General features: G+C 38.1%; 1 protein-coding gene across 15 annotated transcripts in view; it reads right to left on the bottom strand.

Moving 5' to 3' along the window:
- The window catches only part of PPP1R9A (protein phosphatase 1 regulatory subunit 9A), a 272874-nt gene extending 253329 nt beyond the window's left edge, over window positions 1–19545 (bottom strand). For 4 of the 15 annotated variants that reach the window (XM_019729734.2, XM_019729735.2, XM_019729739.2 and 1 more), the window contains exons 1-2: window positions 18530–18895; window positions 15642–17269 (exon numbers count right to left, since the gene is read on the bottom strand). In XM_019729734.2, coding sequence (XP_019585293.2) covers window positions 15642–17036 — 1395 coding nt within the window. In that variant the 5' untranslated portion in view covers window positions 17037–17269; window positions 18530–18895. Of the gene's footprint in view, window positions 1–15641; window positions 17270–18529; window positions 18896–18990; window positions 19339–19424 lie in introns of those variants that run through there. The other 11 variants (XM_019729736.2, XM_019729738.2, XM_019729741.2 and 8 more) reach the window with 7 other exon arrangements.
- Between the last annotated feature and the right edge of the window lie 993 nt (window positions 19546–20538).

Raw genomic sequence — 20538 nt, 5'->3', positions numbered from 1 at the left:
TCCCTGAGAGAGGGCACGTCCTAATACGAAATGTAGCTAATTTGCATAAATTAGTGTCTAGCTTAGAGCAGACAGTTTTTATAAGAAGATGAGTTCTTTCCAAATGCAATTTAGACTAAGAATTTGTCCGCTAATTGAAAAAGGCAGTTAAAATGAGAATTAATTAAAACTGATGCAAACTTTTTATCAGGTCTGTATCAATGTAAGATACCTAAAGGTACATTCATTCACTAATCACCAGGCCAGGGCCTTCTGTTTGAGTTTAGGTCTGCAGATTAATGATAGGCATTATCATTCTTGCACTGGCTAGGATGGCCAGTTTGGCCTTCTTGAGGCGGAACGAAAAATTAAGGACATTTGGAAAGTAGGTAGAATAGTAAATCTTAGATATTTGTTCAAATCGTTTTATTCATCCATATCATCTTCATTTAATAGCAAGATTTTTAAGTGACCACTTTGTCAGATCTTTACAAAAATTTAGTTACATTTTTATAGAAAAAAAATCTTTCTTTTGACACTCACACTCATATTTCATCAATTTACATACTATACAATTAAATACACACGTGGAAAGATAAATAATGTGAGCAAAAACACGTTTTAAAAAGTACATAACCAACCTATGGGTAGCCTACAGCTCAGCTTGGCGAGGGTGAACTGAAGCACAGTCTGCAGCCAGAATCATGCAGACGGACATTGGTCAGTATGTTTATCCAGCCAAAGGAAAATATCAGTTAACACAGTAAGATGATTAAATACAAGTTGGCTGAAAGCTTCTACGATAAATGTTTACTGAAAGAACAGAGAATGAAAGAGAAAGAATAGAGAACCGATGGATTTCCTCCAACCTTCCATAACCACCAACATACAGGACAGAGGAACCACAGCAAAATGATGAAGTCATCTAGCCCTTAAGGTTCTTCAGTGACTCCCCATAGTTTGCATTTAATTTCCAACCCCTTAGTATACAAATCCTTCCTTGAAATACTACCTGCCTACATTCTTACACCACACACACACACACACACACACACACACACACCCTACTGTTCCTCCAGCTGTTCTGATTTATTTGTAGTTACCTCAAACATGCTTTTCCCTCAACTTAGAATGTCTTGAATTTCTACCTAATTAATTCTCATCCATCTTTAAGGATTCAAGTATCGCTTCATCTGAGAAAGCCCTCTGTGATGATTCCCCTCGTCTCAGTGAAGACAGACACCTCTGCTAAAGAGCAAGTCTGCACCCTGTTACATGTAGGTGACCGTGCATACTGGCTGCCCTGGGTCATTCCTAGGTTACACCTGTGTTCCCAACCTGAGTATTAATAACATTTCTTTCACTATCAAAAACTGTCCCTTTTGGACAATTAACTATATGGTCATCCTGGACATTGTGCCATACAAAGACAACTAAGCAATGATCTATGCTCCTATTAAAAATAATAAATAAAACATATTCACACTCAGACTAACTTCTCAAATATGTGTAATTACCATTCACCTCTTTTTATTCTGAAAAGAGCCACAGTTTGCACAATAAATTCTATATGGCCACCTTCTGTATATACCTATATCACAATACTTATCACACTGTCCCATAACTGTTTTCTTCTCTTTCTATCTCCTGCACAAGACTATAAATTTCTTGAAGAGCAAGGGCTTGTCTTATTTATCTTAATACCCACACAGCAGAGTCCAAAGCTCAACACATATTAAGTATATTCAATAATGTCTGTTGACTGTCATCAATCAATTGAGAAGACAATGGTCTCTAAATAGCTGAAGCATAACCAGCTATTTATAAACACCCAAATAATAAGTGATTTATCAGCCTTGATTACTTACCACGCAGTAATTATAGAATGTTATAATCATACTCATCTCAAAACAAAAAATATCAACAGTAATAACATCACATTTGACATTCTAGCTCAATTTATTCAAATAATATGATGAACTTTCATATTGCTACGTATTCTTATCAACATCATTAACACGAAAAGATGTTTGTTTGTTTTATGGAACACTTTGCATCTTCAGAAATGTATATAACTCAAAGAAGTTATTGTGTTTTTATTTAAAAATAAAAGTGTAGAAAACAGCTTAGCAATTCTCTTCCTTAAAGTGACATTAAAAGCTATTTCTGCCGGGGAAAATGATATACATTATGTACATAAACAAATTTATATGAACATGCAAAGCCATTTCATATTTCATTCTAATAACAGATGTCAGACAGCTTCCAGATAATGTAATTCATGGAAGAAACATAGAGACAAAAAACATGATTTCAAGACCTCAGATTATTTATTCCCATAAAGTTTATTACTAATTACTTAAAAGTCACCAAGAAAAATGGGAAACTGTTTTCTGGATAAACCAAAGTCATATGTAACAAGAGCTTGATTAGAGAATGAGACAAGTGACTACCATAATAATTACAAAATTGTAACTTAGCTCTGGAATTAAAACAAAAAACGTTTCTAAAATCAAAATCAAAGGGGTGGGGGCAGAATGATCCAAAAAGTAATTCTGCTGTAATGACTCAAAACAACAAAAGAAACCACATTTTAGTAAACAGGTCAGGAAATACAAGGTGGTATGAGACTAAACAGTAAGAAATAATTCAATGGCCTTAATTAAATTTTCAATAATTTTCATGTAAGAATACAGATATACTCACGTATTCAAGTTACCAAAGTTATGGCAAATTACTGCAATTTCTAAATAAGGAGCTTTACAACTTTCATATGGAGCCTCAATTTTTATATTTTCTTGCAACTAATTACAAGCTTGGGCGATCACTCAAAGCAGAAATAAAGTTAAGGCAAAATGAATACTATCCCCTTCCACCCTCACAGCCATATCTCATGCAACCATACTTTAATGACTGCTTCTGGTTACTTATAAACTATCATTACTTTACAGGGCAATCGATTGAGATTTCCCAAATGAAAAAAAAAAAAACACAACAGCTTCAGCAGCAAGCCAAAGCAGGGGCCAGAAAAGATTACAATCTATAATGGAATCACTCAGCCTTCATTTATAACTGCTAACTTGAAGGATTTTTACCTATAAATAAATTATACAATCATTATACATGTACAAATATTATCACTATCATCCCAGTTAGGGCCTTCAGAAAGGGGGGTGAGGGAATAGGAAAGGGGAAGGAGCATGGGGGATAGACATCAAAGGTTACTAACAATAACTGTGTGCCTACTATGTGCCAGGCAATGTGACCATCCTGGAGACAAAACCATGAAACAGATCAAAGTCTCTGCCTTCAAAGTGTATACAAACTTTCTCAAGAAGATCTTATGTCAGCTGGATCTGAATCCAGGTCTGATTTCAAACCATGTGATCTTCATACTACTACTACTGCATAATGCCCCAAGGGGGAGAACCACTTCAGCAAGTTTTCTAAGAAGGACAAAGGCCGAAGAATAGCTCCTGTTCTTCTGGGGGGAATTAACATGGGGGTGGGGGGGGGGGATTGAGTTTTTCCCTGAAACAGCTTCAGAGGGTACAACCAAATAAGAAACCCTGACTGTGACGGTCAATTTTATGTGTCAACATGGCTAGGTCCCGCTACCTGGCCAAACATTATTTTGATGCTTCTGTCTTAGTGTTTTTGAATGAGATTAACATATGAATTGCTTGGCTCTGAGTAAAGCAGATTGCCCTCCATAATGTGAGAGGGCCTCATCCAATCAGCTGATGGCCTGAATAGAACAAAAGACTGACTTCCCCTGAGCAAAAAGGAGTTCTCCACCAGGCAGCCTTTGGACTTGAACCTTGAGTCTCCCAGCCTGGGTCTTTCCCTGGGGCTCCAGCTTGACAACATTTGGACTTAAAATACAACACCAGCTCTTCCCTGGGTCTACAGCCTACCAGTATCATATGAGCCAATTCCTTAAATCAATCAATCAATCACTATTTCTCTCTCCATATATATACATATAGATAGATAGATAGATAGATAGACAGACAGACAGACAGATTACACACACACACACACACACACACACACACAGCCCATATTAGTTCTGTTTCTCTGGAGAACACTGACTAATATATTACCTAAACATTAAATACAAGACATGGAAAAAAGATACCTTCAAAAGTATTTCATATCAATGTTTGCAGTTTATTTCTACCATCCTCCAGTGATATGGATCAACTCTACTTAGTCAACGGTTCCTTTCTAAATTAAGGGTAAGAATTTCACAAGACATTAAGAGCCAAAACAAAGTAACCTCAAACTAAAACTTCTGACTGCTGCATCTGCAAATGGAGCAATCTGAGAGCTCTCTGGTTCCTTAAACATACAAGTCACAGAACTCATTATTCAGAAAAGGAATCTCAACAATATAAAAATTCCATAAGCATCATAGTCTCCAATGGAAAAACACAAGTATCATGTCAAACTCGGATGGGTGGATAATATTGACTTTTTTCCTCCAATTAATCCTTACAATGATATACAAACATCTAAGTATTATTATTATAAACTCAGTATTAAATAAAATACAAATAAAATTTAGTAGCCATATTATATTATAGTAAGGTTTAAGTATACCTAATGAAAAATGATAATGTAGCACCAGATTATATAGTAAGGTAATTTAATTAGGACTTCACCAGAGCTTATAAAATGCCAAATTGCTTAAAACTGTAAGATTTGAATTATCGGTTGCTCTAATTAGGCCAGAAGCAGGACTTTAAATTTCCAATTTCAGAAAACTCTGCCACCCAACAAAAATATTTTTTCGTCATTTATAATTTCCAGCATTATCTACCAAAGCATTTCAAAGGTGGAACACTACCCAATGCATGAGAGGAACTGACCCTTTGACTCTAACTAAAAATATTATATACTACCATATAGTCTAATCATACATCAAATGATTCTCTTCTCAGCTAAAAGTTTTGTTAAGAAGACCAACAGGAAACTACATATTGGCTGGTGTTTTGGAACAGGAAACATATTCAAAAGGACACTGTGGAGGTCTAGAACTCAAAATCCTGTTTTTAACTGGGTGTATGCTAGTGTTTTCATAGGATTACAGACATATAGGTAAGATACTAAACTTGACTACTCAACTTCTGAGAGAGAAAGCCTCTCTCAACTTCTGAGAGAGAAAGCCTGTTGACGCTCAGTCATTTAACAGATCAAAAAGAAAGGCACTCTCTCATGTGGGAGAATTGCTATGCTTTCTTTAAACAAATATTTATTTTTTTAGTAATTCTTTAAACAAATATTTACTAATTTTAGTAAGACTACTCATTAAGATTATTTTTCACTTCAAATCCAGAATATATGCCCATTTTTAAAAGCATATTTTAAATAACACATTAGGATATCACACATACACCAGAAACTCAAGGAAATAAACTCCAACACATATGCAAAAGTTATCATAATTTAAAATACATTGGAAGGTCTTCCCCCCATAATACTTACAAGTTTAGCCACAAACATGGGATCAAATTTACCAAGGATTAAAAAGTGTACACTTAATGAATTCAACTGCCAAAAGTTCACCCATTTTCTTAAACTAACACTTTTTTCAGTATTCCATAAATTTATACTCTTCAACAAAATTGTTTTTTTCTGTTACAATGACCTCCAAAGAAAAGTGCATTAAAAATTAATTATTATAATTTTGAACAGTATATTAAAATATGTTTTTATCAACTTCGTAAGTTGCTATTGCTGATCATTCCAATTGTGATCGCATCATCATTTTAATATAATTAAAGCAGTAACATATGTCCATTGTAGAAAATTTAGTAAATCTAGAAAAATATAAATAATTTCTTAAAACATCACCTTTATTCTCTCCATCCAGAAATAACCAGACTCACAATAAAAATGCATACTAAGTATCTAACCAGTCTTTACCCCATATTATACTATGAAGTATTTCTCATCTTTAAAAATTTTGTAACAGCTTCATCCTATTACACTGTATGTGTATATCATAATGAATTTAACTACAGCCCTATTACAGGATATGTGAGTACTTTTAACTTTCTACCAAGACAAATGACACTTTGATAAACTCCTTACTACTAACAATCAATGACAAAAAAGACAATAAACAACATTCAGAACTCATACCCAAAAAAGGCCTGTAAACACATGAACATTCAAACTCACCAATAAATCAACATACCACATGGAAATTATGAGAGACATTTTTTACCTACCAAATTGAAAACTATAAAATATATAAATAATATATAAAGTATATAAATATATAAAGTATATAAATAATACTAAGTACTGGTTACAGGGATTGTGAGAAAACCATTCCAATGCAATGCTAATTATAAACTAACACACTCTTTTTGGATAATAATTCAGTCAGTATGTATTCAAGGGCTTTAAAATATTTCAGCCAATTATTTCATTTTAGCGACCTATCCTAAATAAGTAACAAGTAATTTTAGATACTGAACAAAGTACTGTATATAAAGATAATTCCCTTTTAAAGTTAATTTAGTGTCATGCACAGATAGCAAAAGTCCATGAAGACCTCATCAAAGAATGATTAGTATCATTCTTATATTCTGCATTCCCAATTATATCATGGATTTTCATTTCTGGTTCAGCTTTTATTTTTCATAAGGCTTGTTTGTGTGCTTGTTTGTTTGACTATTCAGTGCTCAGTACTAAAATTTCTAAGAGGAAATGGGTGCTTTGGGCATAGCATGTAATACAATAACTGATGAACAACTCAATTTACTGCCCTTCATTATTCTATCTACAGAATAAACTTCTAAAAATAAATATGTTTTATGTATTGGTGCACAAGATGATAGTGAAATACCCTACAATAAAGTTTTGCCTTTCCCCCAAGGAATGGTTTAAGAAAAAAAAATCAGTTGATTCATAATAAAAAGTGTGAATTTATGTTTTTTTTTCCTTCCTTTGTAACAACTTTATACATCCATTTTACCTGAAACAAGTGCTTAGTAAAAGAACTCATCAACACAGCACTGACTCACAAGTGGATATTAAACACCAACCAATAAAGTTGTTTTTCTCTCTCATCTACTGAGGTCCCTTACAGTGGAAGAAAAACCCTTCAAAAGCCTGAACAGGTACCTCTGACTTTAAGTACTATTTAAAATCCTGGTACTCAGGGTTAGACAAGTTTTCCAATACTATGAATGTACCGTCCACAAAGCTCTGTCCTGACGTGCTTTTGAAAGAAATGCGGAAGTAAAAAGTAATTTTTGGAGGCAAGATCTGAAGCGGAATAAGGAGAAAGGTTGCTCCTCACTGTAGAATGACAGACTCAAGGCACAGAGTCACTCAGTTTCTCAGGGCCATGCCAGTCCAAAAGCACCAAGGGAAAAACACCAAATACCTATTTTGAATCCTCTTATCCGTTTCTACTGGAAAGAAGCCTCCATAGTCATGACTCTATCTTTTTGACCCTTGCCAATGATGATGTGCCCCAGTCGAGCCCACTGAATTTCAGCTGGTACAGAAAATAATTTGGAAGCTGAGTATTCCCCAGAACAGTAATACTCATTATCGGACTTTAAAAAGAGGAGACTAACATGTCTGTGAACCATTTCATCCAAAACCCCTTTCCTTATACAGAAATATATAAGGAATGGATTTAATTCTACACATACTTTTTAAAAATACCTCTGAAATAGATTAAATAAGCAAAGAACAAAACTTTCCTTTTCCTACAACATTAAATTTCCAGATATCTTCATACTCTGCCTAGTTCGTTGTCCTTTTCGTACGGATAGGTGCATGAGATAGAGAGCAGGTTAGGCTAAAAAATTAGGAATTGTGCAAAAAAAATTACCAATATCTCAATCATGCTGAACTATGCTGTAAAGCTATTTCCAGAACAAAAGTGAGTGAAGCAATTAATATGTCAGCAACTGTATTACAAAACATTTCTTCCTTTATTCTTAGGTTCCTTAGCAGGGTGTTTTAATATATAGTTCAACCGATACTTTCAAAAGTCAAGTGGCTCAGAGCCACACTATAAAAAGGTACTCCCTTAGATGTAACATTTTAATAACTTTAAAATTTGTACTATAATCTATAGGATAAATAACATTCTCAAGAGCAATTTAATATAAATTCTTCATTTTGATGTTTCAACAAAAGATGGCCAAACTTTTTTCCCATTGACATAATAACACAACTATTTATGATAACGGTACCATACAAATATGTTTTAAGAGATAATCAGAGAATCAGATGTTAAAGCTGAGAAAGGGTCTTAGCAATGAAGTACAAGTAAGACAGCCTCAATTACAAATAAGAAAGCCAAGGCCTCAAGAGGCAGAGCTGTCCAAGTTTACAAAATATCAAGCAATTCTTGCTGTTATTTTCATCCAGTTAACAATAATAGTAAGATATATAATATGCTTCAGTAGACAATATGCAATAAACCAAATAAATGCCTGCCCAAAATCACTCATCTCATAGATGGTTATATTACAGATAATAGCAAGTATGGCATATGAAATCTATACTGAAATATTGAAGGAGAATTTTAAAAATAAAGAGTGAAGTTTGTCCATGAACAATTCCAGTAATAGAATCATGAAAGCAACAACATAAGAGCAGTAGGATGGAAATAAGCATCAGAGCATTAGGAAAAGATAAGGGTCCCTTGATGCTGTGAAAGACCAGTGTATAGATGAAAATCTGCATTTGCACTATTTGTGCCTCTAAAGACACGCTCTGCTGAAGCAAACACTTAGGCTTCATTAACATAACTTCAGATTACATGAAGAGAAGAGTAGTGTCCTAAACAAGGGAATTACTTCAACCATCCACTTTGCTACATAGACTATTCTTCCTCAGGTTACAAATATGTACCCTCATCCCTTCCTGAACCCTGCTGTCTCCTCAGCTTCTTATCTTCTTACTGTCTATGACATTACATAAAAGGGCAGACAGGATGTGTTGCTACCACATCTTGCCATTTAATTTTTTAGACCATGTCACCATGCAGAAAACTCTTTTGCCCTCGTGCTCTAGACTTTCCTGTAAATTGGCGTCCTCACAGTATCTTAAATTTTAATATATCCCAAGTCACTCTTTTTCCTACTACATTCCTTTTAGAAAGCGTGCCCCTGATTCCATTTCTAGGAAATGTCCAGAAGAGGCAAATCCACAGAGACAGAAAGTAGGCTACTGTTTGCCAGAGGATGCGGGAGGAAGCAGAATTGGGAGTGACTGCTGGCTGGCACAGGGATTCTTTCTAGGGTGATAGAAATGTTCTAGAATTAGATAATAGTGACAGATATACAACACTGTGAATATACTGAGAACCGCTGAACTGTGTACTTTAAAATGGTAAATTTTATGGTATTTGAATTTCATCTCAATAAAAAATTGCAAATTAAAAACAAATGAAAATAAGCACATGCACACGCGTGTGCACTCACACACACCGCATGTCCCTCCTAACTTGCCTTTTACCTTGCAAAATAATAAACTCCCCGTGTGGAATTATCTAAGCCGAGGCTGAACGATCATCTCTCAGCAATCTGCCAGTGACGGGCTAACTGAAGTGAGTGGGAAATTACACTAGATTACCTTTAAGTACTTTTCATCTTTAAGTTGCTATGTCATAAACCAAGATGAAAAGATCAGAACCAGGGGAAATTTTTTTAAGTGACTCGGAATGAAAAATATAAAGCATTATTTGAAAAGTTTTCTTCCGATTCAAAATGAGAACGGTAGAATACAAGGAAGCAAAAGGACAAAACTGAACTTGATCCAAAAAGAGCTTAGAAAATTATGGGAAAAAAATTAAATAAGTTAAATAACGGCACACAAACTGAGAAATAATATTCAGAGTTTAATTGAGCAATATTTGTTTCATTGATACAGAGTTTATCTTATATCGAATTGTATTTTTCTACAGAAATTCTAAAACCTTTTTACTTTTGAGTGGCAAACATGTTACCCAAAAACGAATGCAGATCAGATTTAAATCAAATTACTACTGAGGGGCATATTACTGGATTAATAAGGTAAACAATGTATGGATAACATAGCAAAGTTATTTTCCCCAAAATCCCAAATTTAGCCTCTTACCTTTAAAGTCCATTAACCCTACAACTAGTGTTCTTTGTGAGAAAGTTTAGAGAGGAAGACAAAATATTATGAATGATACAAAAAACAAGAAACTTTAAATCTTTCTATAACAAATAAATGCCAGCAACTGTCTGTAATATTTTACTATACAAAAGAATTCCTTTTTATATGCCAAAGTACCCAAGTTCAATGAAAAAGAGGCATTAGTATACACACTCGATATTATAAAAGGGGTTCATTTAAAAATATTTATCTGGTTATGAACCACAGCTTACAAAATATCAAATTTTAAAAGGATGTCCAATTTAAAAGTTATGACATCCAAGTTATCCAAATAAAAGCAAGCTAAAGAAGATGACAATTCTTTTACTCTCTCAAGAAGTGTATTAATTCGGACTTCCCAAAGAATGAGAGAAATGAAATTCCTGTCTATCAAGAACTTCCTCCTCCTGTCTTTTTATAATTAAAAACTTAGACCACACAAAGAGTCTAGGATTCTTAATGACCCAAACTCCTTATGAATTTAGGGATCATGATCCACTTTAGTATATCCAGAAACAGAGAGCCTCACGCACTTTACAAGTTTACACCTGTTTGGTCTTCAAAGAATATTATTGCAAACAAGCAGCAACAGCAGACCCATCTGGAAAGCAGATTTGTGAAATGAGCTTTCCCAACATTTTGGGACCAGCCCCTTTCAGAAGCCAGGAGATTATACTTCAAAATCGCATTCCAAAGAGTGGTCTGTTGAGCAGAATCATCAGCACCAACATGAGAGCTTGTCAGAAATGCAAAATCTCACCCCAGACCTACTGTTTTGTGAGTTTGCTGTATGATTTGAGAATTGTTGAGAAAATTAAATTTTGTTATGAAGGCTGAGAAACTCATAAGAAGTGATAATATTTGATTATCTCACAAGCTAGTCGCTTATGAAAGAGGCAACACTCACAGGCCCGATTAAGGATAGTGAGAGCTTGTAAGAGGAAGGCAAAATTCATAAGATGTGTTAAAAATGAGTAAGTTAGTAACCTGTAAGGCATTCCAAAATAGAAACTATGATGGAACAAACAAGAGGTTTACCTGTAGATACAAAGGGATGGAAATACCAAGTTGTCATCATGCCTTCTCTAGACTGACAGCTATGTCTTCTCTATTTCAGCCGCCCACCAAAGACACTCGCTATGGTCCCATCCTGGACCCAAAGGTGCTCTCTACCCAAAACATGCAAATAAAACCCATAGCTCATCAGCAGGAAAAGTGGCAAAGCTACAGCTGTATATCTCTGCATTTGTCCCCACTCTCTTCCTTAGAGCAAGTAGGTATCACAAGCCCAGGGTATCCTCAGTCTGTAGCGTCCTTGCTCAAATATCAACTTTGGTCCTCATAATCACATCGTTGGTGGGGGAGGCTGATGTGAAGACGGGGCAGGATACAGGAATATTGTGTACTCAGAACTCACTGTGGTCCTTCCAACCTTGTTTGCACTGTCAGTGGATTAATTTACCCTGGGGCTTTCCTCTTGCTTCCTGCTGTGTGTTTTAAACTGATTTGATAAATCATGTGATTCAGGCCTTTTAATTTGGTTGCTGAGCCTGTCTATTCCATAACCTCTAAAATAGCTGGTCGTATCCTTGGAGGCTAACCATTGCATCAAGGTAACTGCCCACAGAACACCTACTGCATCAGAAATCTGCATTTTAAAAGATCCCCAGGTGATTCATATGCATATTAAGTTTAAGCAGCACTGAGCAAGACAGTTAGAAAGAAAATGCTCCACAGAGACAGAAATTTGGATCTCAGAACTATGCAATCAATACCATCCTGAATTAAAGGCCTCGTGTACCCCCTGACAACTCAGAGCCCCAAAGGAGGGAGAAAACGCTACGGGAACCATTCTCAAAAACTGCCACGTAAGGTTTAGAGAGGGGTGCTGGCCCTTGGAGATTCTCCTTTGCACCCAGCTCTGTAGAGCTCTATACGTACAGTTTGGGGAAACACTCAGAAAAGTATAGCAGGATGCACCTCGCCGTGAACCCTGCAATCTCCTTCTTGCTGGGAATTAAGAAAATGCCCTTTTTCAGATGCACTGCGTTTCAAGAACCCCAACCCAAAGGACATAAGGCTACCAGAAACAGAAAAAGGGTTATGACTTCCTTAATAAAGTTGTAGTGACTTTAGAAAGATCATCCAAGAGCAGAATTGAGTAGAACAGCCAAAGAAACAGCCTTACTGGGCCGTCCACTTCCCACCTACCAGCAGTTTCTGACGTGATCAGCTCTAGTCATTTTATGTATCTACTACATTTGCATTGTTCCTCACATATAGTAAGGGCTCAGTACATTTTCTGAATTCACAGGAAAAATAATGAAAAATGTCATCCTTCCTAGCCTTGATTTATCTAAGACAAATTTAATTAATTTAATCCCTTGATTTAGAGATATTCCTGAGAATGAAGGCATAATGCTACACCTCTAATTAGCATAGTTCATAACACTTCTTCATTCCGCATCTCAAGGTTGGATTTTATATTTCCAATTATTAATTTTACTGTCCCACTATGAAACACATTAACCTATCCATTAAGAAACAACCCGACCATTTCTAACAGTCATCAACAATTACGTACAAGGAATATGCTACACAGGAAAGATCAGCTCGTATTTTGATGTTTTTCTAAGTCCAGATTTAAGACCAAGATTTAAGATCAAGGAAAATATTTACTTAAAACATGTATAGAAGAATCGACATGGAAACTGAGGACATCATTACACACACAAAGATAAACAAGATCTAAACAAAAGGCTAAAGGTGTTGAGAATATTTACCCTAGTGAAGAATGAGATGAGAGTATTATGAAAACTATGTCCAACTTCTACAGAGCATTTCTGTAAGGACTGTGCTCCCTTATTGCTTCTGAAAGAGGGACTATATTTAAATTCCAAAGGAAAAGGTTTAGGTTGGAAATCATAATTTCACATTCCATAAATAAGATTTTATAAAAAGAATAAAGAAACACACATATGGAATGGTCGAATGTCTTCCCTTCCAAATGATCTACGGAATTCTGTTCACTCCATGCCATCTAGTATAGCCATGGACAGTTAAACCACTCACAGGACATTAGATGTTTCAGCACAAGTTTTTACACTGTTACATGGGTTTTAAATACCATGTGTTTAAGAACTGACTCTCCAAGCTCACAGAGAAAAGAGGTACTTGTGTAAGTATCTGTCTCCTGAAGCTAACAGCATGAAAACAGACACATGATAAGCCTTCAGTAAATATTTACTGACTTTAATTAAGTATTACCACTTTCTGAGACAAAACTCTTAATTGGTGATTAATCTAAACACTACCATCACCACCACTATCCAGTAAAAAAGTAGCTTTCAAAATTCCAAGTGAATCCACTTCATGTTAAACAATGGGAACAACAAGAAAGTAACTGTGTTATTCACTATAAAAGGCAAAGAAAGACTCCTCTGTTTGCAAACTTAATCCACTCCAAATAGTACTGTTAACTGCCCACTAAAACGCAGGGCATTATCTTTCTGTTTCACAATCTTTTGCTTGATCTATGTTCTTGATGAAATGTGTTAAACTTAAATGTATGTATTGGAGTTCATTCTTTGTTATATGAAATACATAGTATCTTCATTATTTGAAAATTAAAAAGCAAAATGCTTATTGTTATAATAAGCAATAGTAGAAAAAAAAAATCACTTGAATTTCAAAATATCATACCCCAAAACCTGGTCTAACCACGCATGCATAACCACATTTCAATGACAAATCCTGTAAAATTCATTAAATCTATTATTGTGCAGTTATGTTTTGGGCAGTACAAGACCCAAATACAAAGCTGGTGCTCCACTTGGTTGAGTGAGTAGCGTTTTACTTGATAAATTTTCAAAAGCTGCTAGGGAGTCAGTCACTGGTTTTAACGAACTCCTTGAAGAGTTCATTTCAGTTATTCTTGCTTTGCTCGATGTGAAACAATTTAATCTTATTGCTTTCTTCCTAAGGGTAGAAAGATAATGTTCAAAGGAGAGCTGCAAAGGGGACATGAATGGTCAAACTTAGGAGCACAATGAATAGGCCTGGAACAAGCTCACTAAAGAGAGTGCCTGGAATTGGGAGGGGGGGGGAGGAGATGTGAGGGAGGTGGAATGACGAAGGTAGCAAAGCAGTACAAAGAAAGTTCCCTTACTCAGAAACTAGACTCACATCTCCAGTTATTTTAAACACAGTAAACTTGACATGGCCCATTCTGATCCAGAACTTTTGCCTTACACGAATGAAATGAAAGTTTGCCGGCTAACACCTGTAGATAATTTCATAGATGATTATTTCAAAATAGTACTGTATCATTAAAGCAAGATCAGATTTCTCTTTGCTATGTAAAATATTTATCTTACAGCCTTATATGGGGGTTTCATACGATGAAAATGATAATAGTGATTTCAGATTTTGAGAAGAAAATTTTAAAAGATACTCTATCAAATTCCAAATTGATCATATATACACAGAGTATAAGCTAGAAGCCCCTAGAAAGTGGTTTCAAACTACACAAGTCTGCCACTGCAACCCTCCAGATTCCCTAGGAGGGCATGCCAGAATCTTAGGACAGAGCCGGTGGGCAAGCACACTTTTAAAAAGCACTCCAGGAGATTCTGATACTCAACCAACCACCTCCTACCCCTATTGCCATTACCAGCTAATAACTTTCCCCACCCACTGCGAATGTATTATGTGCTATTCTTCTATACCAAATGTTAACTAAGTGAAGTCCTTAGAATAGAGAATCTGAATTCAGATGGTACTTATCCAGTTTTTAAGAGGTAAAAATAAATCCATGAATGGCAAATCAACTTAACTTCCTTTCACAAAATTTCATTTTAAAGCTACAGCTCAAATTCTGAACTCAAAGCTATTTACAGAGATAGCTTTCCATTAAAGTATTTAAGTCCACTAATATATTTTCATTAATCAAACTTTCACTACCAAGTAGCAGTACAAAAAAAAAGTTCCAACATTCCTCACAATACACTACACTTAAGCAAGGGATAACTAAGATTTTTTTTAAGCAAGGAAATAAAGATTATTTCAAGGCTACCATAACTCTCCCATTGTTCATTGAACATTATACCTTATACCTAGTGGTTAGACTCAAAAAAAGTTATTATTTATGGGTAATCTTAAGTAAAACTAGTTAAAGAAGTAACTCTATTTCGAACTAACACTCCTGGTTTTCAGTGTTATTATTCACTCTATTCACTCTAATCCATTGGAATGTATCTCACAATCCCCAAACTCTTCAACTTTACTATTACTCAGTACTGGTTTATGCAACTGCAAAGCACATTAGAAAACATGATGGATAGCTCTCAAACTCCGAACTTTTAAAATCACCTGAACAACCTGGGTATATCAACAACCTTGAATTCCTTCTAGTTGTCAAAATCTATTCTGCATACAGTTAGGCCAAATTACAAAGAAAACGTAGAAAAAACTTTGAAAACAAACTGAGAAAGCATACTTACCTTAATTGGAGCACTACTAAACTTAATTTTCCTATTTGCTGGAATATCCTCTTCTTCCGGCAATCCAACGATTTCCGAGTATTCCATGTCAGGTTGATAGTAATTGTTTTCATCACTATCTTCCTGCTCATCCTGTTCTGTGCCTGTCTCTCCCCAGTCTGAATTATACCTGGATCTTACCCTATACACATTATAGTCACTATGCATGTAAACATGGGAACTCTCAAAATTATTTGAATCTTCAGATACTCCCTTCCCACCACTGGATCCAGAAACATCAGCAGAGGTAAAACCACCACCTGCAAGTTCTTTCTTCTGTTGCATTGCTGCCTCACTCCCAACCAAATTAGCTTCAGGGTCTTCTAAAGGTTCATTCTGTGGTGAAGGGATGTCAGACTCGGGCATTGCCTTATTCTCAGCACAAGGTTCCTCAGGAATGTCTTTGTCTATTCTGTCAGGAGTCTCTTGGTTAGACGTGGAGTCCTCAGCTTCCTTGCTTTGCTGTATCTCTTCACTAGGCATCGAAGCTAGAGAGGTACTTTTCGAAGCCACTTTTGGTACTGGAGTTGTAATACTCTTCTGAGCATCCTCTGTATCATCACCGTGTTTACTTGGAGGAGACCAAGAATTAGAATCCTTAAGGTGACCAAAGGTGTCAAGATTTGTAACAGTCACAGATGGTAAATTCAGAGGATAATGCCCAGTCACTGAGTATTCACTGTTTTCAGCTTTGTCAGAAACGATGGTACTGGGGGAGTCAGTGTTCTCAAATACTGCACTCAGTTGACTCACAGTTGGGGAGACAGCCTCTGTCCGGGAGCTAAGGCTGTCCAGGGAATCAGTACTGCCTCTGTTGGACTTCGAACCACCCCATTCATCCTGAGGTTCACTCCCCCCAGCTTTCTCTTTCTTTGGGGAATACCGGTTGTTTTGTCCTGATTCACGCATACTTCTCTCAAACAACTTCCGAGTTTCTGTGAACTTAGAATATGAAGGGCCATCGTACATTGTGTCAAATCTACTAATTCGTTCTGAAACAGAGGACTCCAACTTAACAACTGAGCCATCTGTTTTCTCCAGAAATTCTCTGGGCTTCATTCTTCTCTGAGGAGATGAAGGTCCACCTTTCCCCCTTGTTTTGGCAATGACTGCAGCATTCTCATTGGGTTCCATACCCATCTGCATAAACAGATTTTTAATTCTGTTGACATTGGAGCCATATTTCCTTCCCCTGCTCTGCTGAGAGCCCTCACCTTCTTTTGTTTTTTGTTCTCCATCTGACTTGGGTTTGTCAAAGGTACTTTTCAGTGCCTGGAACTCAGTTCTATATGCATTCCTGTGAGGAGAGGCACTTCTGAGAGTGGTTCGTTCACCTGAAGACTCGGTTTTCAACATTTTGACTTCAGGGTAAAAAGCCAATGTTCATAATGATCAGGAAAAAACAACAACAAAAAAAGAAAAAAGAAAAAAAAACCAGAACACCTCTCTTCTCTAATCAGTATTTGGTCAAGGAAAAGTACCTTTCAAATGGCATATTGTATCAGTGATCCTCCCAACAGGTGTTATAGGAAATTATTCAGTCAAGAGTTACACAAAATGGCTTTTTCAAAGCAAGACTACAGGTTCATCTGTAATAGAAAAGAATGAATTTCTGAATTCATTTACTTGTTTGAATTTATGTTCAGTCAACTAATACACACTTTTCAAAGTGGCTTCAAACACAAGAAATTACTTACTGAAACGGGAATTTAGAAGCCAAGAATTTAAATGTTATAACTCTGATTGGTCTTTGGCAATAAAAATGTTTCAAACACAATTTGGAGATCTCAACCAGTATCACACACATACACATATGCAAGTTACACAATAAGTACACTTGAAAGCAATACTTTAGCCCAAGTTTTGGTTGCTTTCGTGAGTGACCTTTAAAGAAACCAGCAGTTCATACATCTTTAAGAAATAAAACTGTCCAGAAAAATGAACTTCATTTGGGACTCCACATCATGTAGAACTTATTCTTTCCGTGTAAGTACAATTAAAGTTTGGAATCTATGTTCACAAATTCCAAAACATACCCATAGAGGCTTATTTGCCTCTTTCTGATCCAATATTCTCATTTACAGCATCCCCAAAGCAACATTAGTACAATTTCAGACTAAAACAAGCAGAAGAAAGTTCTTAAATGGCAGTAAGTTTCACTCTTAGTTCTACCAAATATTTGGAAGTTTCCTAAGGGTGGATATTATTGATTATAGAGTGGGATGTAGAATATCATGGGAATAAATGCATGAGACTGTGACGATCAGAAAGCAAATGTACCATGAAACCTTTCCATAGCCCTGATTTGTTTATTCCGACTTGGCCTCTAATTTACTACAAGCTCAAAATGCAATGCAGGCTTGCTGGTCTCCTAGAGCACACAGCTGGATTTTATATCAATAGGCCAGCAATTAAATACTTCAAAATCTTCTGAGGAGCAGACAATGTAGTTCTCAAGATTTTTCATTTTGTTTTTGTTTTTGTTTTTAATGTTAGGCCGAGCCTGATCACCCTCACGCACAATCAGCTGAAGAAGCACACACTTTCACTAAAATCTTCTCCAAACTCGGCTCCTGGCCCAGCACGCATGCATGGCCCATGCAGACAAACAAGAAAGGCTGTAAGGGTGTTGTGCCTGGTTTGGGTTTTTTTTTTTTTCCCCCAAAGCATCGACAATCTCCTTCTACCCTGACATTTGCTTAAGGCTTACACGCCCTCCCCTCCCCCCACACACACCCCTAACTCCCTCCCCCGCCAATTCGAACCCAAGGGGGCGGGGGCGGGGGAGATGGGGCCGCCGGAGGATTCAAAACCTGCCCTCACAAAAGACAAACATAAATAACACCAACTTGAGTGGCGGCCGATTCCCAAGCCTGGTTCGGGACGCAATCCCTCGGCCCCGGGCAGGGCCGGGAGAGCAGGTGACGCCAAGCGCTATGGTAGGAGGTCGCAGTCTAGCTTTGTGCCAAGAAGCACCTGAAGTCCTAGCACATTGGCTGCGGCTCCCGGCTGCTGCCAGGCGGATCCCAGTGTGGCACGGGGAGAGCTGAGCTCCCTGGCCACATAAAAATAAAAACGGAAAAAGAAAAAAAAATTACAGGGTAATGATCATAAATCCCTTTGTTTTTCCTCCCAATGTGCCAGGAAACAATAGATCCCACTGATAATGCCTCCGATCCTCAACCTATCGCTCCCAACCACAACCCACCCCCACCCCCAGCCTGCAACTCAGCCTTTGTACATCCCAATTTTTTTCCTCTTCATCTTCACCCTCCCCAACTCCTCGCCCCGCGCACAGCCTCCCCCTTACCCGAGCGGGAGCCGCCGCCGGCGGGGAGGGTCAGGCGGCCGCGGCTCCCACCCCCTCCTCCGAGGTTCCCCCCGCCCCCCGGTGGCCGCGGCTCGGCTCCGCGCCGCCCGCTCCGTGCCCTCCACCCGCTCCTCACAACGCAGCGCGGAGGGCGGCCGCTTCCACTCGCGCTGCGGCCCCCACGCGCGCCTTGCCCGCGGCGGGCGGCCTCGGGAGGCGCGCGGCGCTCCCCAACGCCATTGCGGGCGGGCGGCGGCCGGGCCCCTACGCTCTCGCACAGTCGGGCGGGCCTGGGGCGGTGGGGTCCCGGCCGGGGAAGGGGCTTCGCCCACGTGCGGTCACCCGCGCCCGGCCGTTTGGCTGGCCAAGGAGTCAGGGTGTAACGGGGGAGAGGCCTCGGGGGCGAGGAAGGCCTGGGGTAACAGGTGCCTCACCTCGGCTGATGGGATTAACTCTAGGGCCGCAAAGAGAGAGAGAGAGAGAGAGAGTGAGAGAGAGAGAGACAGAGAAAGAGCCGGGCAGCAAAATCCCAGGAGAGGGAGAGAGGGAGCCTCTGGCGGCCAACCGAGGGTGAAAAGCACCGGCCCAAGGCGAGGCCGCTCCACCCCCTCGGCGGTGGGCGAGGGGCCTGTCCGACCTGGGGCAAGGCCTTTCCTTTTGGGGCCTGACCTCCTTTTTGCTTGGGTGTTGACTCACCTGGAACAGGGGTCCCACAAAATCTACAGTTAACTCCATGACCCCAGAGCATCTAAACCCCCGGGGCCGCTCTCCTGGCGCAAGGCCTACACCTGGGCCCAGAGCCCAGATCCCCTGTGGCCTCCACCAACAGACTGCACTCCACCTGACACCCACCTTGACCTTAAGGCTCCACTGCTAAAAGGAAAAGGATGAGGAGGCCTTCAGACATTCTCATTAGAAGATGTTTTTCAGACCACCATTTCTATAAATGCTCAGTACCTCCTCCTTTCTACTGCGCCCCCCCCCCCAAAAAAAAAATATACTGGAAGTGTAACAGCCTTAGACTGCAAAATATAAAACTGATCATGACCGTCAATGTTGACCTTTAAACCAATCCTAAAAACTCTACAGAATAGAAACTTAAGGGATAATTTTTCAAGAAGGTGAAAAATAATGACTCATAGAAATATAAAATAAAGATGTGTCAAAAATGTTGATTCATTAATTAGGGAGGAATCCCGCAAGATATTGCAACACATTCAAATGAGAATGTGAAGAACAGACCTTTATGAACAATCAGGATAGAGGCAAAACTGGTAAATATCGTATAAGGCACTAAAACATAAAATGTTTTGAATTATCTGTTTACAGGCAGTAACAATTCTGTCTCTAAGGAACAAAATAATTTTACATGTCTGTAGATATGAACCATTTACATTACCATTAACTTCTACAGCTTATAGATTAGCAAAATAGCCTTGAAAAGGCAGTCAAAGGTGCAGACAACTGAAAAACCACCAAACTCCACAGTGCTGTAGATAACATCCAGCATTCCACTGAAAGGACAACCAGTAATCTTTTGCCCATTCC

This window comes from Rhinolophus sinicus, linkage group LG09, assembly GCF_036562045.2.
Source record: "Rhinolophus sinicus isolate RSC01 linkage group LG09, ASM3656204v1, whole genome shotgun sequence".
Taxonomy (NCBI): domain Eukaryota; kingdom Metazoa; phylum Chordata; class Mammalia; order Chiroptera; family Rhinolophidae; genus Rhinolophus; species Rhinolophus sinicus.
Note: the sequence above shows the minus strand (reverse complement) of the source record. Positions and strands in the feature narration are given on the sequence as shown.